Source organism: Stegostoma tigrinum, chromosome 16 (genome assembly GCF_030684315.1).
Source record: "Stegostoma tigrinum isolate sSteTig4 chromosome 16, sSteTig4.hap1, whole genome shotgun sequence".
NCBI classification, from domain to species: Eukaryota; Metazoa; Chordata; class Chondrichthyes; order Orectolobiformes; family Stegostomatidae; genus Stegostoma; species Stegostoma tigrinum.
The window spans coordinates 50,857,543-50,877,578 of NC_081369.1; the positions used below are offsets into that span (position 1 = coordinate 50,857,543).

The window sequence follows — 20,036 nt, forward strand, 5'->3', positions numbered from 1 at the left end:
ATTTCTGTCTATAAAATTATAAATACTTATTGCACTCTAAGGCGTAAAACTCAACACATTTTAGTTTTGCATTCATGCAGTTAGCAATTGCTGCCATGAGACAGATGGTCTGTTTTATGTATTCACATTTTTTTTCTGTCTGCTATGGTCTATATGGCACAGTTATACTTATACAGTAACCTTGTTGGAATTTTACTTCAACGCATGGTAGGTGTACCCCTTACTTATGAAAGGAACTGTGCAGTTGTAAACATTCAGCTGAATTGGTTGTTCAGAACATTGTACTTTTATATGCGTATATTAACACTTGAAACACTCAACACTTCATGCAACAGGAGATGCCCATGAGTGGATAACTGATGATAACTGATAACTCTTTTTCAACCTGGCTGTTTTAATATTGTTTAACTGCACTAAGTGTGAAGGAAACAGTTCACATTCAAGTCCTGAAGGTGTATAATTATTCTATTCTTTTAAAATGATCCTTAAAACCCACTTCTTTAATCAAGCTTTGATTACCTGTCTTAGTTTCATTCTTGATGTGCCTTGATATCAAATTTTGCCTGATTAACTCTTTAGTGCCCTGGAATATTTTGCTATGTTTAAGGTGTTAGATAAATGCAATTTTTTCGTAGGAGATAGTTAGGGTGGAATGTGCAATCCCTTCCTTGCACAAATTATATCCCTGCCTTTAATTATGACAAATTTTGATTTACTATGTGCTTTAAAGTAGTATTTTTCATTTTTTGTTGAAAACAACCCTTGTCTTTGCTCCTGCAAGAGATTATTTGTAAGTGTCTTACAACTATCATCAAATGTCCTTTATAGTTGGTGGCTTTGATTCCTGATTACTTCATGCCATTTAAGAAACAATTGCTAATTCAGCACTTTGACGCACAACAATGACTTGTATTGTAAATTCAAGTGAATTGAGAGAAGTCTGTTCAAGACACATTACTGGTTTGCTTTCTTAAGTTTGATTTGAAACACAGAAACATCCAAATATAACAAGGCTAACATTTTTTAGAATTAGATGTTTGGAATCCAAACTGCTGAAGACTGTATTTACATTTCAATCAGAAATCTAAAATAACAGCTTAAGAAATTCAATTGTCAGTTCTAAGCATGATCAAGAGTTAACATAAGTCAAAAATCTGTGGGTGGTGAAAATCTGAAACAAAGCTGAAATTGCTGGAGAAACTCAGCGGGTCTGGCAGTATCTGTCGCGCAAAATCAGGGCTAATATTTCGAGCCCAATGATCCTTCATTTAACAGTCAGATCAAGAGTTTTGCTTATCTGATTCAAATTTAACACACTTCAGCATTAATATTGATATTCTACCTTCATTACACATTAATTTCCTTACATAGATGTGAATGCTATAACACAAATATAACGGACTAACAAAGTGATCAAAGTTAAAATTGGACTTGTTTCACAAACACCTGAGATATATTTTAAAGATAATCTTTTTCTTCTCTCCATTCCTTTGTAAGCTATAGCCTCTGTCTTCTTTGATTATCTCTTCCATAGGTTCAGCACATAGATGTTGAGGAAACAAATTCATTTCCAATTCCACTATTGCTCTTATATTGGGCCCTTTCAGATCTGTGCGACAGAGAGAAAACTCCAGATCAATGCAGTAAAACCATTTTAATAATGAAGGTTCACTTACCTACTGGGCCACTAAGTTTTCATTGAGCAAGAATGAGCCTTTGACTAAAATTTTAAGAGTATACGAAGGACATTACATAGCGTGCAACCAAAAAACACATATATAAGATCCTGAGAGATTATCAAGACCCATAGGGCATAGATTTAGCGTGACTGGAGAAACAAGCAATGACGACAATAGGAAAATCTTACCTCACGCAGTAACTGCTTAGGGTCTGAAATTCAATATCTGGGAGTGTGGTGGTGGTACAATTAATTGAGGTTTTCTAAAAGGAAATAGGAAACATTTGCAGTGTTACAGGGAAATGCAGTAAGTGGGGTGTGGTGAGGGGTGGGCCTTGGGTGAATTGTTCCTTCAGAGGCCAACAGGCCAAATGGTCTCCAGCCATATTGAAACCATTCTATGATTCAACTAGAGGTACAGTATCCAGCTAAAACATAATCTGTTTGCTGCATGCAAGAAAAACAAAGGTAGAATTAGTTTGCTAGAGTACATTAGTATTAGACCATGCAACTATTTACAGGATGCCATTTCCTCTAACTTCGCAATTTACTGCCAGTACTAAGGAAATAGAATATGTAGCATCGATATGCAACGAGAAATGAGTCACTTGATCTTTGCTGAGTGTTGTTGAATTGGTTTCATCATTGCAAGCAATATATTTTCTTGGAACAACAGTTTGAAAGGGAGAAGTGGAAACAACAGGCTCAGAAACATATTTGCCTACATTGAGTCAGACTGCCTGAGTTCAACAGTCTTATAAGAAGACAATCAACTGCAGAAAGAGTCATCATGCCCTAAAAATGGTGGTGAAGTGAATAGAATAGATAAAAATGTGAAACTGTGTGAAATATTACATGAAGCAGATAGGAAATAAGTCTTACTTTTCCAACCTATGAATGAGAACTTAAAATTGTACACATTTCCATGTTCTTGTTAGGTTTTTGTTGTGCCATAAATTACATCATAATTTCATTTTGAATACAATTGTCAACTACTTGAAATGTAGAGTAAATGATTCCAAGCCAAAAAAACAGTTGCATTCCTGAGAGTTTTCTAAGCAAAATACACATCAATGTTTTGCAGAGCTGTCTTTAAGATCTGGGTGAGTGGGTAGCTCCCAGCTCATAAATCATAATTTTTATGTTTATACAGATGATTTGATCATATCCTAATCCATAAAAGGGCCCTAGATGAAGGCTGTATCATCATGCCTGAGAAGAAGAAACAGAATATAAAGGAGAAGTAAGAAATGAGCACACCACCAACATCACAAGCTCATCACTCAACACACATAAAGGCTGGGAACAAAAGCATTCATGATGCCCTCATTTTCATAGGCTCAATTCATAAGATTTTTTTTGACTTAACTGATTACCTATGGCCAGCTTTGTGATCATAGTTGTGTGCAATAGAATGCGAATTGGCTCAACAATTGGTCTTCAAGGTTTATTTTACTTCCATGAAATTTAAGATTATCCTGGTGAAAGGATAGGAGACATGGTTAGTAAGTTTGCAGATGGTGGTGCAATGGGCAGTGAATAACATTATCAAAGTGTACAATGGGTCCTTGATCAACCAGTCCAGTGGGCAGGTGGAGCTTAATGCAGATAAATGTAACATGTTGCATTTTGGTAAGACAAACTAGGGCAAGGCTTACCCAGTCAATGGTAAAGCTCGGGGAAGTGTGGTCAAACAAAGAGACCTAGGGGTGCAGGTACATAGTTCCTTGGCATGGCGTCACAGGTCAACAAGGTGGTGAAGAAGGCATTTGGCATGCTGGCCTTCATTGGTCAGAGCATTGAGTACAAGAGTTTGGACATCATGTTACAGCTGTAGAAGACATTTGTAGGACCACATTTGGTGTACCACATGCAACTCTGCTACAGGAAGGCTGTTATTAAACTGGAAAGAATGCAAAAAGGATTTGCAAGGATTTTACTGAGACTGGAAGGTTTGAGTTATAAGGAAAGGTTGAATTGGTCAAGACATTTTTCCCTGCAGCATGAGAGTCTGAGGGGTGACCATATAGAGGTTTATAAAATCATGAGCACAGATAGGGTGAATAGCTAAGGCCTTTGCCTCAGTGTAGGGGAGTTAAAAACTAGAGGGCATAAGTTTTACTTGAGATGGGAAGGATTTGAAAGGGATCTGAGGGGCAACCTTTTCACACAGAGGGTGGTGCATTTTTGGAATCAGCTGAAAAGAAAGTGGTAAAGGCACATACAATTAGAGCCTTTAAAAGACATTTGGATAGGTGCATGGGAATAGAAAAAGTTTAGAGGGACATGGGTCAAACGCAGGCAAAAGAGACTGTCAATTTAGAAAACCTTGTTGATACGCACGAGTTGGACTAAAGAGCCTATTTCCATGCTGTATACCTCTATTCCTCTGTGACTCTAAAACATTAATCTCAATTTCCTGTGATGGACACTACTATTGTTGGACAGAGTTACAATCATAACACAGTGTGGAGCTGGAGGAATACAACAAGCCGGGCAGCATCTGAGGAGCAGGAAAGCTGATGTTTCAGGTCGGTCCGCTCTTCAGAAATGGGGGAGGGGAAAGGGGCTCTGAAATAAATGGGGTTGGGAATGGTGATAGCAAGCTGATAGTGGAATGGATAGGTGGGAGAGAAGACAGGCAGATCAAGGAGGCCGGGATGAAGCTAGTAAAAGTGAATGTAGCTAGGTAGTGGTGGGGATTGGTCAGTGAGGTGGGAGGAATGGATAGCTAGGACAGAAGATGGACAGGCCAAGGAGGCAGGGATCAGGGTGCTGGTCTTTGAATGAGGTCGGTTCTGGGGAGATTTTGAAGCTCGTAAAGTCCACATTGAGACCAATGAGTTGTAGGGTTCCTCCAGTTTCTGGGTGGCATTGTTGTGACACTGGAGGAGGCCCAGGATGGACATGTCGTCCAAGGAGTGGGAGGGGTTCACTGTTGTTTGTCACTAACCAAGCGTAGGCGCACTACAAAGCAGTCTCAGACCCTCCATTTGTTCTCACCGATGTAGAGGAGGCCAGATCAGAAACAGCAGTAACAATAGACCACACTAGCAGATGTGCAGGTAAACATCTGTTTGATGTGGAAGGTTTTTTTGGGGCCTGGGTTGGAAGGCAGGGGAGAGGTGTCGGGGCAGGTGTAGCACTTCCTGCAGTTGCAGGGAAAGGTGCTGGAGCTAGTGGGGAGTGCGGAGTGGATGAGGGAGTCACAGACAGAGCAGTCCCCCTGGAAGGCAGATGAGGATGGGGAGGGAACTATGTCCTTCGTAGTGGGGTCAGATTGCAGGTGGCGGAAGTGGCGGAGAATGATACTTTGAATCTGGAGGTTATGGGGTGGTACGTGAGGACAAGGGGAATTCTGTCTTTGTTTTTATTGCAGGGAGGGGATGTGAGGGCTGAGGTGTGGGAAACACAAGAGGTGCGGTTGCGGGCATTTTCAACCACAGATTTGGGGGGGATGTTGAGGTCCTTGAAATACGAGGACATCTGGGATGCTCAAGAGTGGACACCTCACCTTGGGAACAGATGCAGGGAAGGCGGAGGAATTGTCAGCAGGGAATTGCATTCTTGCAGGAAGGTGGGTGATAGGAGGTGTAGTCCAGGTAGCTGAGGGAGTCAGTGGGCTTGAAATAGATATCAGTTTCGATTTTTACAATCATGTTGTGGCTGATGCATCTTTCTTCCAATGATGTACATATTTACCATAATATTCTTTATGCTAAAATAATGAATAAATGTGATGTTCATTTTTTTCTGTGTTACCATCCTTTTAATGTGTCACAATGTACATAGCATGTTTTAAATGTCATCTCCCTATAGATCCCAAAACTCCTATGAAAATGTGGCAGGTTAAATGATTAAGAAGTTCTAATAGTTTAATAAATTGCAACATATTATCAAATAAATTTGACAATTTTTGAACTACAAGTTCTCTGGTGAGAATCACAAAACTGTAAAGTCATGATGCTGGAGTATTTTGTGGAATTCACACAACATAAACAGTTGGAAAAATTCCAGATTGTTTGAAAATACTTCCAGCAATGTCAGGAAAACTCAATGCACCGTCCTAACTTAAAAAAAATGTTTTTTCTTATTTTCTTTTAGGTCTACTTCTTGTTGGAAAAAATGACCTCATATTTTTCACATCACAATGCAATCTTTTTGGAACGTCAGTGATGCTAAACTTGTACCTTTCTTTCCTAATTATTCACTCTGACCTCAGGAGGTGAAAAGGCACCAACTATTCTAGATAAACTACAAATAATAATCCCAAAAATATCCAAACGAACTTTCATGACTTGAGCACACTCATTGCAATTTCAAATCTGACCGATAATCTGTATCTCCCAGTCTCAGCCTTCCTGTGAAAACACTGGGAAGAATAAATGCAAAGGATTTTTTTGTGGATATGTTACACCAAGATTTCTCCATATTCTTTCAGGCAGAAATCTCAATATGCAATGGTCAGAGATAAGCCCATAACATTACAGCATTTATTCTTGAACTTTTAACTCTTTTGACTGCCAAGAGTTTTCGGACACTGTATTCTGACATAAATCTCTATTACTTCGAAATACAGCCATATACATAATTATCTAAGATAACAAAGTGTGGAGCTGGATGAACACAGCAGGCCAAGCAGCATCTCAGGAGCACAAAAGCTGGCGTTTCGGGCTTAGACCCTTCATCAGGGAGGGGGAATGGGGAGAGGGTTCTGGAATAAATAGGGAGAGAGGGGGAGGCGGACCGAAGATGGAGAGAAAAGAAGATAGGTGGAGAGGAGAGTATAGGTGGGGAGGTAGGGAGGGGATAGGTCAGTCCAGGGAAGACAGACAGGTCAAGGAGGCGGGATGAGGTTAGTAGGTAGGAAATGGAGGTCCGGCTTGAGGTGGGAGGAAGGGATGGGTGAGAGGAAGAACAGGTTAGGGAGGCGGAGACAGGCTGGGCTGGTTTTGGGCTGCAGTGGGGGGAGGGGACAAGCTGGGCGGGTTGTGTGATGCAGTGGGGGGAGCGGATGAACAGGGCTGGTTTGCAATGCGGTGGGGGAAGGGGAAATTTTGAAGCTTGTGAACCCTGCAGCCCAATGGTATCAACGTGGACTTCACAAGCTTCAAAATTTCCCCTTCCCCCACTGCATCCCAAAACCAGCCCAGCCTGTCTCTGCCTCCCTAACCTGTTCTTCCTCTCACCCACCGCTTCCTCCCACCCCAAGCCGCACCTCCATTTCCTACCTACTAACCTCATCCCACCTCCTTGACATGTCCATCTTCCCTGGACTGACCTATCTCCTCCCTACCTCCCCATCTATACTCTCCTCTCCACCTATCTTCTTTTCTCTCCATCTTCGGTCTGCCTCCCCCTCTCTCCCTATTTATTCCAGAACCCTCACCCCATACCCCTCTCTGATGAAGGGTCTAGGCCCAAAACATCAGCTTTTGTGCTCCTGAGATGCTGCTGGGCCTGCTGTGTTCATCCAGCTTCACACTTTATTATCTTGGATCCTCCAGCATCTGCAGTTCCCATTTTCTCTTATCACATTGGAAACCAGCTGTTGTCAGACTCCTTGATGAGATCTCAGAATAAATTTAGTGAGCCTGGGATTCATTCTGGTACACAGCCCCTAAATTATGTTTTTTTTAGAACCCCTACAATGTGGAAACAGGCCATTCGGCCCAACAAGTCCACACTGACCCTGAGAGCATTCTACACAGACCCAATCCCCCTATAACCCACCTAATCTACTCATTCCTGAACACTATCACCAATTTAGCATGGTCAATCCACCTACTGCACATCTTTGGACTGTAGGAGGAAACTGCAGCACCCAAAGCAAACCCCCGCAGACATGGGAAGAATGCGCAAACTCCTTACAGTCATCTGAGCGTGGAAGTGAACCCCCTCCCCGGCGCTGTGAAGCTGCAGTGTTAACCACTGAACCACAGTGCCACCCCAATATGTTGCCACTATTGCTTTGACCAACAGTTAATCTGACAATATAGGGGTCACTATGATGAGTGATAATGTCACGAGATGAATAATCCAGAAGCCCAAGCTAATGTTAGGGGAATATGAGTGTGAATTAAACCATTCGCAGATGATAAAATTTGAATTCAGTCGGATCTGGAAATAAAAGCTAGTCTAATGACAACTACATAACCACTGTCGATTATCGTAAAAAATGACTCTAAAGTCCTTTGGCAAGGAAATCTGGCACTTTTACCTGATCTGGTCTGGTTGTGAATCCAGACCCACAGCAATGTAGTTGACTCCTAACTGCCCTTTGAAACAGCACAAGCAAGCCACTCTGTCAAATTAACCCATTACAAAGTCTGAAGAAATGAATGAAATAGGAGGCACCCCCAATATCAACCGAGGGATCAGAATTAAGATTGGAAAGCAGTCTTATCAACCTGCAAATTCCTCCTTGCCAATCCCTTACTGAATACATCTAGGCCAAAATCAAGACAGCTCTCCATTAAATAAAAACTGAAAGAACTGGTGGTGCTGTAAACCAGGAACAAAAACAGAAGTCGCTGGAAAAGCTCGGCAGGTCTGGCATTGTTGATGAATTAAAAATCAGAGTGAACGTTTCAGGTCCGGTGACCCTTCCTCAGAGCTGGTGGTTGAGAGTGTGCATGTGACACCACGTGGCACTGAGTGTGGATCTCAATATGCGGTGAGAGCAGCTGTCCATGTAAGATTGAACATCACAGATATAATTGTGATCCTGGGAGGATTCAAAACATGAGTGTTGAAACTTCAGTTGGAATCCACGTGGGATGAGCCTGAGCCGGAGACAGTCGCTGAGGGATATGACATGGCTGTGGAAACAAGTTTTAGCAAATACCTGATCAAACACTAGGAGTGACAGTGAAGTTAATGTCGGTGGGCAAGAAGAAAGATTGGAATGGGAACCCCATTGGAGAGAAGAGCAGAACTTCTTCAAGGTGGGCATGCCTAGAAGAGATGTGGTAGCAAGTTAAATACTAAACAAAAACCGAAAGAATTGCAGATGCTATAAATCAGGAACAAAAACCGAAGTTGCTAGAAAAGCTCAGCAGGTCTGACAGATCTGTGCAGACAAAATCAGAGTTAATGTTTCGAGTCCGGTGACCCTTCCTCAAAAATGGTGGTCTGATTGGAGGGTTGAAAACTGAGGAATCCCAAGCCAGACAAAAAGCGTTTACTCTGATTTTGTCTTCATAAATGTTGCCAGACCTGCTGAGCTTTTCCAGCAACTTCTGTTTTTGTACAGCTCTCCACTGGTCAAGCAACAGTCTGGTGCAGTCATTCTCACCGAATCATGCTTTATGGACAATAATGACAACACTACCACCATCATTCCTGGGCAATCTACCATGGTTAATGGCACAGTGGTACACAGTCTGAAAGGAGTTGGCCAGTGAGCTGTTAGGATTGGCTCCAGAACCCATGAAATCTCATGGCATCAGATCAAACATAAGCGAGGAAATAAGGGCAAGTATGTATTCCATACAGCACATTGATGGGCCCCTTGTTGTTTGTATATACGTTATGGCTTGATGACTTAAAATTGGGAGGCATGATTGGGAAATTTACAGGTGACACAAAAATTAGCCAGTTAGTTGACAGTGAAAATAATTTTGGTCAACTGCTGGAAGATGTGAAAGGCTTTCACGAATGGGTAGAGAAGTGGCAAATGTAATTCAATCTAGAGAATTATAAGGCTATGCATTTCAGGAAGGCCAACAAAGCAGGGGAATGCACAATAAACAGTAGAGTATTGAGAAGGGTAGAGGAAGTGAGAGATCTCAGAGTCATAGGTCTCTGAAGGTGGTAGGGCTGGGAGATAAGGTGGTAAAAGATGCAGATGGAATGTTTTTCTTCATTGGGTGAGGTAGCAAATGCAAGAGCAGGGATTGAATGCTGAAACTATATAAGTCACTGGTGAGGCTAAAACTGTTCTGTTTTTATATAGTTCTGATCATCACATTACAGGAAAGTCATAATTGCTCTAGAGAGAGTACAGAGCTAGTTTGCTAGAGAATGAAAACTGCAGGAATGATTAAAGATTTGATTCACTCAGGTTGTTGCCCATAGCACACAAGAGGCTGAGGAGTGACTTAATCAAGGGGAACAAAATAATGAGCAACCTGGATGAAGCGCACAGTGAAGAACTGTTTCCCCTAGCAGAGAAGTCAATTACAAAGGGGGACACAGATTTCAGCTAATTATTACAAGGAAAAGGGGCAACTTAAGAAAAACCTTTGTTGCTCAGAGGGCCCTGAGTGTCTGGAATTTACTGCCCAGTTTGGTAGTTGAGGCAGGAGCCATCTATTGATTTTAAAGGAACCAGAATGTACATTTGAACTGTGGTAACCTGCAAGCGCACTGACCAAATACCAGTAAACTTGATAAGATTGAAAAGTAAGTTTAATTACCCATGCAGGTATGATTGGCTGAAAGAGCTGTTTCCGTGCTGTAACCTTTCTGCGGTTTTGAGAACCTCTTGATGATTACCATCCACCCCTTGTCTGATGATCAGTAATCCTCCATATGGGAAACAAATTGGAGGAAGCATTTGGATGCCAAGAGTTTAGCTCTCGGACTGTGTTCGTACTGACGACTGAAGAAACTAATCAGAGGGAAAAATCTACTGGGCTTCATCCTTACTAAACTGTCAACCATTGTTGATTCCTTGTTGAGGCAAAGTCTTGATTTTATGTTGAGGATACCTTCCGTCATGTTGTAAGGCATTACCTCCATGCTAAATATGAAGGACTTTGAACAGACCCAGCAGCTAAAAACTGGGCATCCATGAGTTGCAATCTTTAGCGGTAGAATTTTATTCAACTGCAATCTGTAACTTCTGGCATATCCCCAGTTCAGCTATTACCATCAAGGAGACCAAACTTTGTCCAATGAAGAGTGCAAAACAACATGACAGAAGCAGCAGCTGGTGGACTTAACGAATGAGTTGTCAACCTGGTGAAGCTGCAGCACAGAATGCGTGCATGAACTGATGGAAGCAGCACACCATAGACAGGGCTAAGTAATTCTCCAACCATTGGATCAAATCTAAACTCTGCAGTCCTGCCACATTCAATCATGATTGGTGATGGATAATTGAAGTAATAAGAGGAGGCACATGCTCCATAGATGTGCCGTTATCAACAATAGGGTATCCGACATATCTGTGCAAAAAACTAGGCTAAAGTATTTCAGTCCATTATCAGCCTGAAGTACCAAGTGCATAATCTGTCTTGACCTCCTCCCAAGGTCCCCAGTATCACATATGCCAGTTTTCAGCCAGTTCAATTCACTCCCTAAGATATCAAGGAATTATTGAAAGCATTGAATTTTTGGTAAAGACAATGGACTCTGACATCATTCTAGCAATAGCACTGAAGACTTGTGCTCCAGACCTTACATCACCAATAGACAAGTTGTTCCATTACTAACAATGTGAAAATTGCAGTTATGTCTTGCCCACAGAAAGCAGGACAAATCAGCCAAGGCAATTACTACCCCATCAGTCTATTCTCTATTGTCAGAGAAGTAATGAAAAAGGTCATTGATAGAGTTCATAAAGCAATAATCTACTCTTTGATGTTCAGTTTAGGTTCTAAAAGGGCCACTATGCTCCTGACCTCATTACAACCATGGTCCAAACATGAACCATAGAACTGAATTTCAGTGGTGAAGTGAGAATGACTACCCTTGATATCAAGGGAGCTTTTTAACTGAATATGGCATAAAGGAGCCCAAAGAAAACTGGAGTCAATGAGAATCGGAGGAATATTTTCTATTGGTTGGAGTCGTACCTGGAACAAACAAAAGTGGTTGTTGTTTTGGAACGTAAATCATTTCAATCCCAGGACATCTCTGCAGGAGTTCCTCTTGGATAAGTTCAACGTTCTATCATCTTCAGCTGCTCATCAATGATCTTCCCTCCATTATAAGCTCAGAAGTGGAGATGTTCGATGCTGATTGCCCAATGTTCAGCACCATTCAGCTGTTGAAACAGTCTTTGTTCATGTGCAGTAAGACATCAACATTATCCGATCTTGGCTGATAAATGGCAAGTATAATTGGCACCGCACAAGCCAAGAAATGATGATCTCCAACAAGAGACAATTTAAACATCATCCCTTGACATTCAATCACTGACATTATCATCACTGAATCCCCCACTATGAACATCCTGGATGTTACCAATGGTCAGAAACTGAGATGGAAATGTCATGTAAATACTGTGGCTAGGGCAGCATGTCAGAAGCTCAAGATTCCATAAGACCACAAGACTATAAGAAATATTAACAGGAGTAGGGCAATCATCACCTCAAGTCTGCTCCACCATTTGAAAAGATCACGGCTGATCTGACACTTCTCATGTCCACTTTCCTGCTGTTTTACCTTAACAACTGATTCCCCTACTGATCAAGAACTTAGCTAACTCAACCTTAAACATACTCGGACTTTTTCCCCACTGCTCTCTGTGACAAGGACTCACAACCATTTGAGAGAAGAAATTCTTCCGTATCCCAATCTTAAATTGGCACCCCTTTATTCTGAAATCATGCCATCTGCTGCTAGATGTCTCAAACATCCTCCCAGTATTTATATGTTAAGCCCCTGAAGAATCCTATATGTTTCGGTGAGATCGTCTCTGATTCTTCTAAATTCCAGTGAGTAGAGTCCCAACCAGTTTAGCTTTTGCTTATCAGACTTTGGCATGGATCATCCTAATGCAACTTTTCTAATCTGCCTCCGATGAAATGGTGTCTTTCCTCACTTAAGGGATCCAAAACTGCTCATAGTGTTCCAGATGTGGTCTCACCAGCACAGTTGCTATAAGACTTCACTATTGTTACACCTCAACTTCCTTGAAATAACAGTTAACATTCTATTCGCCTTCCTGATTATCTGCTGCTCCTATGTGCAAGCTTTCACAAGTACCCCTTGTGTATGCAGCTTTCTGCAGCTTTTCGGCATGTAAATAATATTTGGTTCTTTTGGTCTCCTCCCCAAAATGACCAACTTCACATTTTTCTACATTATACTCCATTTGCCAACTTTTTGTCCACTTATGTAACCCATCAATATCATTCTGTAAACTGCTTTTATTCCCTTCACAACTTGTACATAATTTTGTGTCATCTCCAAGCTTGGCTACAGTACATTCACTTCCTTCCTCCAAGTCATTAATACATATTGCAAACAATTGTCCAGCACTGATCCCTGTGGAGCCTCACTAGTTGCATGTCGCCAAACTTAAAAAGAATGCCTTATCCCTACTCATTGTTTTCCTGCCAAAGATTCTCTAATAAAAATTCTCTATCCATGCCAAAATACACCATCCAACATGCTGGGCTCTTACCTTGTGACTTAATGTTTTGTGAAGTTTGTTGTCAAATGTTTCTGGAAGCCCAAATACAACACATCTTTAGATTCCCCTTAGGCTCCCCTCTAGTCACTCTTGCCTATATGGGTGAGACTGCCACAAAAAATTCTAATTAGTCAGACACAATTTCCCTTTCACAAAGCTATGCTGACTCTGTTTGATTACATTATGGATTTCCAAATGTGCCGCAATTACTTCCTTATAATTGATTTCAGCAGTTTTCCGATAATAGATGTTAGGCTAATTGCACTATAATTATCTTTCTTTTGCCTCCCTCCCTTTTTGAATAGGTATGTCACATTGGCAATTTTCCAATCCTCTAACACTTCTCCAGATGCCATTAATTTTTGGAAAATTGCAGCCAATACATTCACTGCCTCTGTAGCCATTTCTTTTAGTGTCCTCAGATACAAGTCATCAGGATTAGTGGATGTATCCTTTAGATCCATTAATTTCTACTATTTCTCTAGTCATGGTACTCAATTCTCCCCCTGTATTCTCTAGGATTAATGAGATGCTTGAAGTATTTTTCACTGTGAAGCCTGATGCAAGATGTCTGTTTAATTCCTCTACTATTTCCTTGTTTCCCCATAATTCTGTGGCAAATAACTCAGCCTCTATGTTCCCAAAATCTATCAACATCTATGTGTGGAATTCTCTCCACTTGCCTGGATGGCTGCAGCTATCCAAAACTCAAGAGGCTTGACCACATCCATGACAAAGTAAACCATTTGAGTGCTCTGGATGTGAGTTTGCTCGCTGAGCTGGAAGGTTAGTTTTCAGACGTTTCGTCACCATTCTAGGTAACATCATCAGTGAGCCTCCGATGAAGTGCTGGTGTTATGTCCCACTTTCTATTTATCTGTTTAGGTTTCCTTGGGTTGGTGATGTCATTTCCTGTGTTGGTGATGTCATTTCCTGTTCTTTTTCTCAGGGGATGGTAGATTGGCACCAAATCAATGTGTTTGTTGATGGAGTTCCGGCTGGAATGCCATGCTTCTAGGAATTCTCCTGCGTGTCTCTGTTTGGCTTGTCCTAGGATGGATGTGTTGTCCCAATCAAAGTGGTGTCCTTCCTCATCTGTATGTAAGGATACGAGTGATAGTGGGTCATGTCGTTTTGTGGCTAGTTGATGTTCATGTATCCTGGTGGCTAGCTTTCTGCCAGTTTGCCCAATGTAGTGTTTGTCACAGTTCTTGCAAGGTATTTTGTAGATGACGTCGTTCTGCTTGTTGTCTGTATAGGGTCTTTTAAGTTCATTAGCTGCTGTTTTAGTGTGTTGGTGGGTTTGTGGGCTACCCTGATGCCAAGGGGTCCGAGTAGTCTGGCAGTCATTTCGGAAATGTCTTTGATGTAGGGGAGAGTGGTTATGGTTTCTGGGCCCGTTTTGTCTGTTTGTTTGGGTTTGTTGCTGAGAAATCGGCGGACTGTGTTCATTGGGTACCCGTTCTTTTTGAATAGGTGATTTCTTCTGCTCTTTGTCATTCCTCTGTGCTGCAGTGTGTGGTGGCTCATTGGAATAATGTTCTAATGCAGTTTCGTTTGTGGGTGTTGGGATGGTTGCTCCTGTAGCTCAGTATTTGGTCCATATGCGTTGTTTTCCTGTTGACGCTGGTTTGAAGTTTGAAATGACATCGCCAACACAGGAAATGACATCACCAACCCAAGGAAACCTAAACAGATAAATAGAAAGCAGGACATAACACCAGCGCTTCATCGGAGGCTCACTGATGATGTTACCTAGAATGGTGACGAAACGTCTGAACACTAACCTTCCAGCTCAGCGAGCAAACTCACATCCAGAACCACAACCTGTGCTATAAATCTTCTCAAAACTCGCATTTGAGTCCTGTCACATCTGGCCCTTTCAACATTCACTTTTATCATTGACACAGAATGGCAGCAGTGTGCACCTTCTCCCAGATGTATTGCTGTTACTAACCAAGACATTGTCAACAGCATCTTCCAACAGCACAACTCGACAACTTAGAAGGACAAGGGCAGCAGGTGCATAGAATGACCATCACTTGAAAATCTCCCTCCAAGCCCCACATCATCATGACTTGGAATAGCATTGCCATCACTTCACCGTCAACATCCTGGACTTCCCTTCCTAAAAGCACTGTGGATTCACCTGGAGCCTGAGGGCTGCAGCAAATCAAGACAACAGCTCATCATCGCCTTCTATAGAACGATTAAGGTTAGCCAATAAATCGAAACCTTCACACTGATGCAAGCATCCAATGACTGAAGAAAAAGAAATTGTAAATGTAGACTTACTAACTGTTAAAAAAGACAGTGATCTCATCACAGTTGTAATAGTTATTGAGCTAGAGCACAAATAGTTAAAATAGGAAATCAAATGTTGTGTATGTAGAAGGCATTAATGAATATATTACACTTGACAAACAGAATATCTTTCTTTAGCTCTGTACAACAATAATAATAGACCTGTACTTGAGATAGACATGAGATGACATTTGTTCTCTCAGAGCATCATGAGTCCATGGAACTCCCTTTGTCAGAACATAGTTGAGGCAGTATCATTGAATACATGTAAGGCAGATGTGAGTAGTTCATTTAGTAACAGGGAAGTCAGAGCATAATGGGGGTAGGTAAGAACATGGAACTAAGCTATGCTATTACTAAATAGTAGGGCAGTCTCAAGGGGCCAAATGGCCTCCTCCTGACCTAAGTTGAATGTTTACATGTTTATTTGTTGACAACTTCCCAATATTCCATGGTGCATTAGGGCCATGAGTTCTTCTAATGTAGGAAAATGGTCGTCATTGTGTTTGAAACAAATTCCCATTAAAAGCAACGTGATAATAGCCAGAGGGATATGTAAAAGTAGCTGCCATAGTTCCAGAGCTCCATAGGGCTGCTCTCTCATTTGAGAAAGATGGCTGATGATGAGGTAAACCTAAGGGTCACCATGTTTCAGGCAAAGGGTGAGGTGGAACCTCCATGGTGACCTTAACTAGTATGGAGAGAATTGATCCCAAGCTATTGATGTCACTCTCAAATCAGTTAGAGGTTCAAGTAGGTTACCAGGCAGTAGAACAAACACCTGATTAGACACATTTACAATCAATACACTTATTGTTATTAGATTACGAGTGCAACATTTGTTTTAATTTAGTCATTTAATTAGTCATCGCACTATATCCTGTGACAATGGGTAGATGGAACACAAAGCTTAGATCTTCCACTTCAAGCAGAGGAAAGAACTACTGAGATTATAACTTTTAGATTTTCCAAAAGCCCACATACAAGTGTTAGGAATTTCCCCTGTGAAACAAACTGAGATCAGCATGATAAGTGTGTAATTCTGAGGGAATTTCATCATTTGTGGAGGTGGTAACTCGTGCATTTTTGAGGTGTCAGACAATAATCTGGGACTTGTGACTTGCAAACTGATGCACTTGACATCATGCTCTTAGATTCATACATCGTTCTCCCTAATAAGTCAATGGGAAAAGTTTGACTAATAACACAAAAATGCTACATTTCTTATAGGCACCATCTTTAGACCAGTTTGTGTTGGCTTGCCAAAAAAGTAACTCATCACTTTGAAGTATTTTGATTGATAACTGTGTTGCTATATATAACTCACAGCAGCAGTGAGATCCAAAAGTATTCAGCGGCTGTGGGTATAATGGAAGCAGAGAAATGTTGCATAAAAGCCAGACATGGAAGATGATTTAAACAGTGCCTGTGGCTTAATACTGATTTGATCGTTGTTTTTTTTAAATGAAAAAGACAAATTAGAGTTGATTTGATCTTGAAAATAAGCAAATGCAAACAAAAGGATGAAGTTTAAAAAAAGAACATGCATACATTTACAATCTGTTTCCTTCTATAGTGTTGGTTTTAACAATTGTCAGTAAATATTTTCATTCTGTTGTAAAATAAAAGAGAATTGGTAAATGAACAGGCATCTGTAGGTGTAGCCATTCATGGAACTTTAACTTCTTCATTTTTACTTTGATAATTCTTTCAGTTCTTCAGAGGAAAATGGGCTGCAAAACTTCTCCATCACCCTCAACTCTGGCTCATTACAATCTCTTCTGCTCCAGCCAAGGTGGTGTTCTACTCATGAAAATCCTCTGCAATCATATTTCATCAGCTCTTCTCTAGACAGCCCTGTCTTATTTCTTTATCTGGCAGTGTCCAGTCCACTGCCACTCCAGCGTGGTGTATGTCCAGAAGGCAAAAGATAATGTTTTGCCTGTCTCAGCGATCTTCCTATCAAAATGTCCCTCAGACATCACTGACCAGTCTTGTGGTGGTGCTGCCCTTCCATGTGAGGTCCACGATTTTCTATAGCCAAATCTTGGGCTGAGTCATGTGTTGTGACCATGGATCATACACCTGAATTACCAATCGACAGAGCAATTTTTTAAGTCTAACGTGTTTTTTTAGAACTGAAGACTGATGCAACCAAAATGGCTGTCACTGCAAATTCAGTAACTGTTTGGAAAGGAACACTGAAATGTCACACTGGTATATTCATGGAATTTTCAAATGGAAAGACTGAAAAAGAATAGATAATGAGCAGATGATTACCCAATCCCCTCTCAGCAGGAAGCCATGTCCAGAAGATAAATTTGTGTTTTATTCTTCCAGAGATAAACCCAAAAACCATGGTTTTTAAGACTGGCTTTCAGCTCTAGTCTGTGTGTGATCATGTTCTGACATTCTAGTGTGTGGACTAGCATGTGCGGTGCAGGTAACAGTTGAGAATAGCCATTAAACAACCCTTCATTGCTGATTAATAAAAAGGGAGAGAAACTCTCTCATTCTAAAGTTGCAAGCCAGGATCAGAAGAAAAGAATTTCCATTGACCAGCAAAGCCAAGAATCTTAAAATCAATTGTCAAATCCCAAAGTGAATGCTATAAGTAAAATCCACTGTCATGGCTGCAACATTCCATCACCTACTCACCATAAAAGACCCAGATAGCGACCCAAAAACTTTTTTTCTGACTTATTTCATCTTCCTAATCTGTATATATGTTGCATTATATTTCTTCTTCTGTTTGGTAACTAACAAAGTCACTCTTTCCGTTAGGAGAAAATATCCTGGCTAAATTGATTCCTCTTGAGATGTATCAGAGATAATGGGAACTGCAGATGCTGGAGATTCCAAGATAATAAAATGTGAGGCTGGATGAACACAGCAGGCCAAGCAGCATCTCAGGAGCACAAAAGCTGACGTTTCGGGCCTAGACCCTTCATCAGAGAGGGGGATGGGGGGAGGGAACTGGAATAAATAGGGAGAGAGGGGGAGGCGGACCGAAGATGGAGTGCAATGGGAGAGAGATTCCCTGAGGTTGGTCCGGAGGGAGGAGGGTAACTTCTTCAGGTTAGGCATCCCTGGAAGAGGCTTCGCAGTGAGGTTAAAATAGTATCAGAGATAATGGGAACTGCAGATGCTGGAGATTCCAAGATAATAAAATGTGAGGCTGGATGAACACAGCAGGCCAAGCAGCATCTCAGGAGCACAAAAGCTGACGTTTCGGGCCTAGACCCTTCATCAGAGAGGGGGATGGGGGGAGGGAACTGGAATAAATAGGGAGAGAGGGGGAGGCGGACCGAAGATGGAGTGCAATGGGAGAGAGATTCCCTGAGGTTGGTCCGGAGGGAGGAGGGTAACTTCTTCAGGTTAGGCATCCCTGGAAGAGGCTTCGCAGTGAGGTTAAAATAGTATCAGAGATAATGGGAACTGCAGATGCTGGAGATTCCAAGATAATAAAATGTGAGGCTGGATGAACACAGCAGGCCAAGCAGCATCTCAGGAGCACAAAAGCTGACGTTTCGGGCCTAGACCCTTCATCAGAGAGGGGGATGGGGGGAGGGAACTGGAATAAATAGGGAGAGAGGGGGAGGCGGACCGAAGATGGAGTGCAATGGGAGAGAGATTCCCTGAGGTTGGTCCGGAGGGAGGAGGGTAACTTCTTCAGGTTAGGCATCCCTGGAAGAGGCTTCGCAGTGAGGTTAAAATAGTATCAGAGATAATGGGAACTGCAGATGCTGGAGATTCCAAGATAATAAAATGTGAGGCTGGATGAACACAGCAGGCCAAGCAGCATCTCAGGAGCACAAAAGCTGACGTTTCGGGCCTAGACCCTTCATCAGAGAGGGGGATGGGGGGAGGGAACTGGAATAAATAGGGAGAGAGGGGGAGGCGGACCGAAGATGGAGTGCAATGGGAGAGAGATTCCCTGATCCTCTGATACTATTTTAACCTCACTGCGAAGCCTCTTCCAGGGATGCCTAACCTGAAGAAGTTACCCTCCTCCCTCCGGACCAACCTCAGGGAATCTCTCTCCCATTGCACTCCATCTTCGGTCCGCCTCCCCCTCTCTCCCTATTTATTCCAGTTCCCTCCCCCCATCCCCCTCTCTGATGAAGGGTCTAGGCCCGAAACGTCAGCTTTTGTGCTCCTGAGATGCTGCTTGGCCTGCTGTGTTCATCCAGCCTCACATTTTTTTATCCTCTTGAGATGTAAATGCTTTTGGTCTAGGAGAAACCTATCTAAATGGAAGTGATACTGTTTAAATTGATCTTGATGTCAACCACCAAGGAGGTGGAAGTATAACCGTGGGAGCTAGTTTGTCGCTTCTTGCTAGGAAGTTTGATGATTTTGGGCATCCATCTGGAACTGCAACAAATTAGGAGTCTGACCCGGGGATTGGGGGGTTGTAATAAAAAAAACAGAAGAAGTTGAGAAGTACAGAAGACAATATTGTAAAGAAGAGCTGCTGCAAAAGAAACAAATGAAGATGGGTATGTTAAATGACAGGGAGGCACAAGAAGCAGCAAATCACATTGATTCCAAAGTACGACACAGGATTGAATGGGAAATCATAAGTTGCAAGAAGCAAAGCCACAGTGCAGTCAAGGCATTGAGAGCTGGATGCTATTGATGGTCACAGAACAGGAAGCAAGACGAATGGAACACTTTTGGAAG

The 20,036-nt window shown here is 41.9% G+C and overlaps 1 protein-coding gene across 1 annotated transcript in view; it reads right to left on the reverse strand.

Annotated features, from left to right (window-relative positions):
• Positions 1-1,531: 1,531 nt before the first annotated feature.
• The window catches only part of LOC125459995 (forkhead box protein C2-like), a 52,158-nt gene continuing 33,653 nt past the window's right edge, over positions 1,532-20,036 (reverse strand). The window contains exon 2 of the mRNA XM_048547012.2: positions 1,532-1,609. Coding sequence (XP_048402969.1) covers positions 1,604-1,609 — 6 coding nt within the window. The 3' untranslated portion in view covers positions 1,532-1,603. The remainder of the gene's footprint in view (positions 1,610-20,036) is intronic.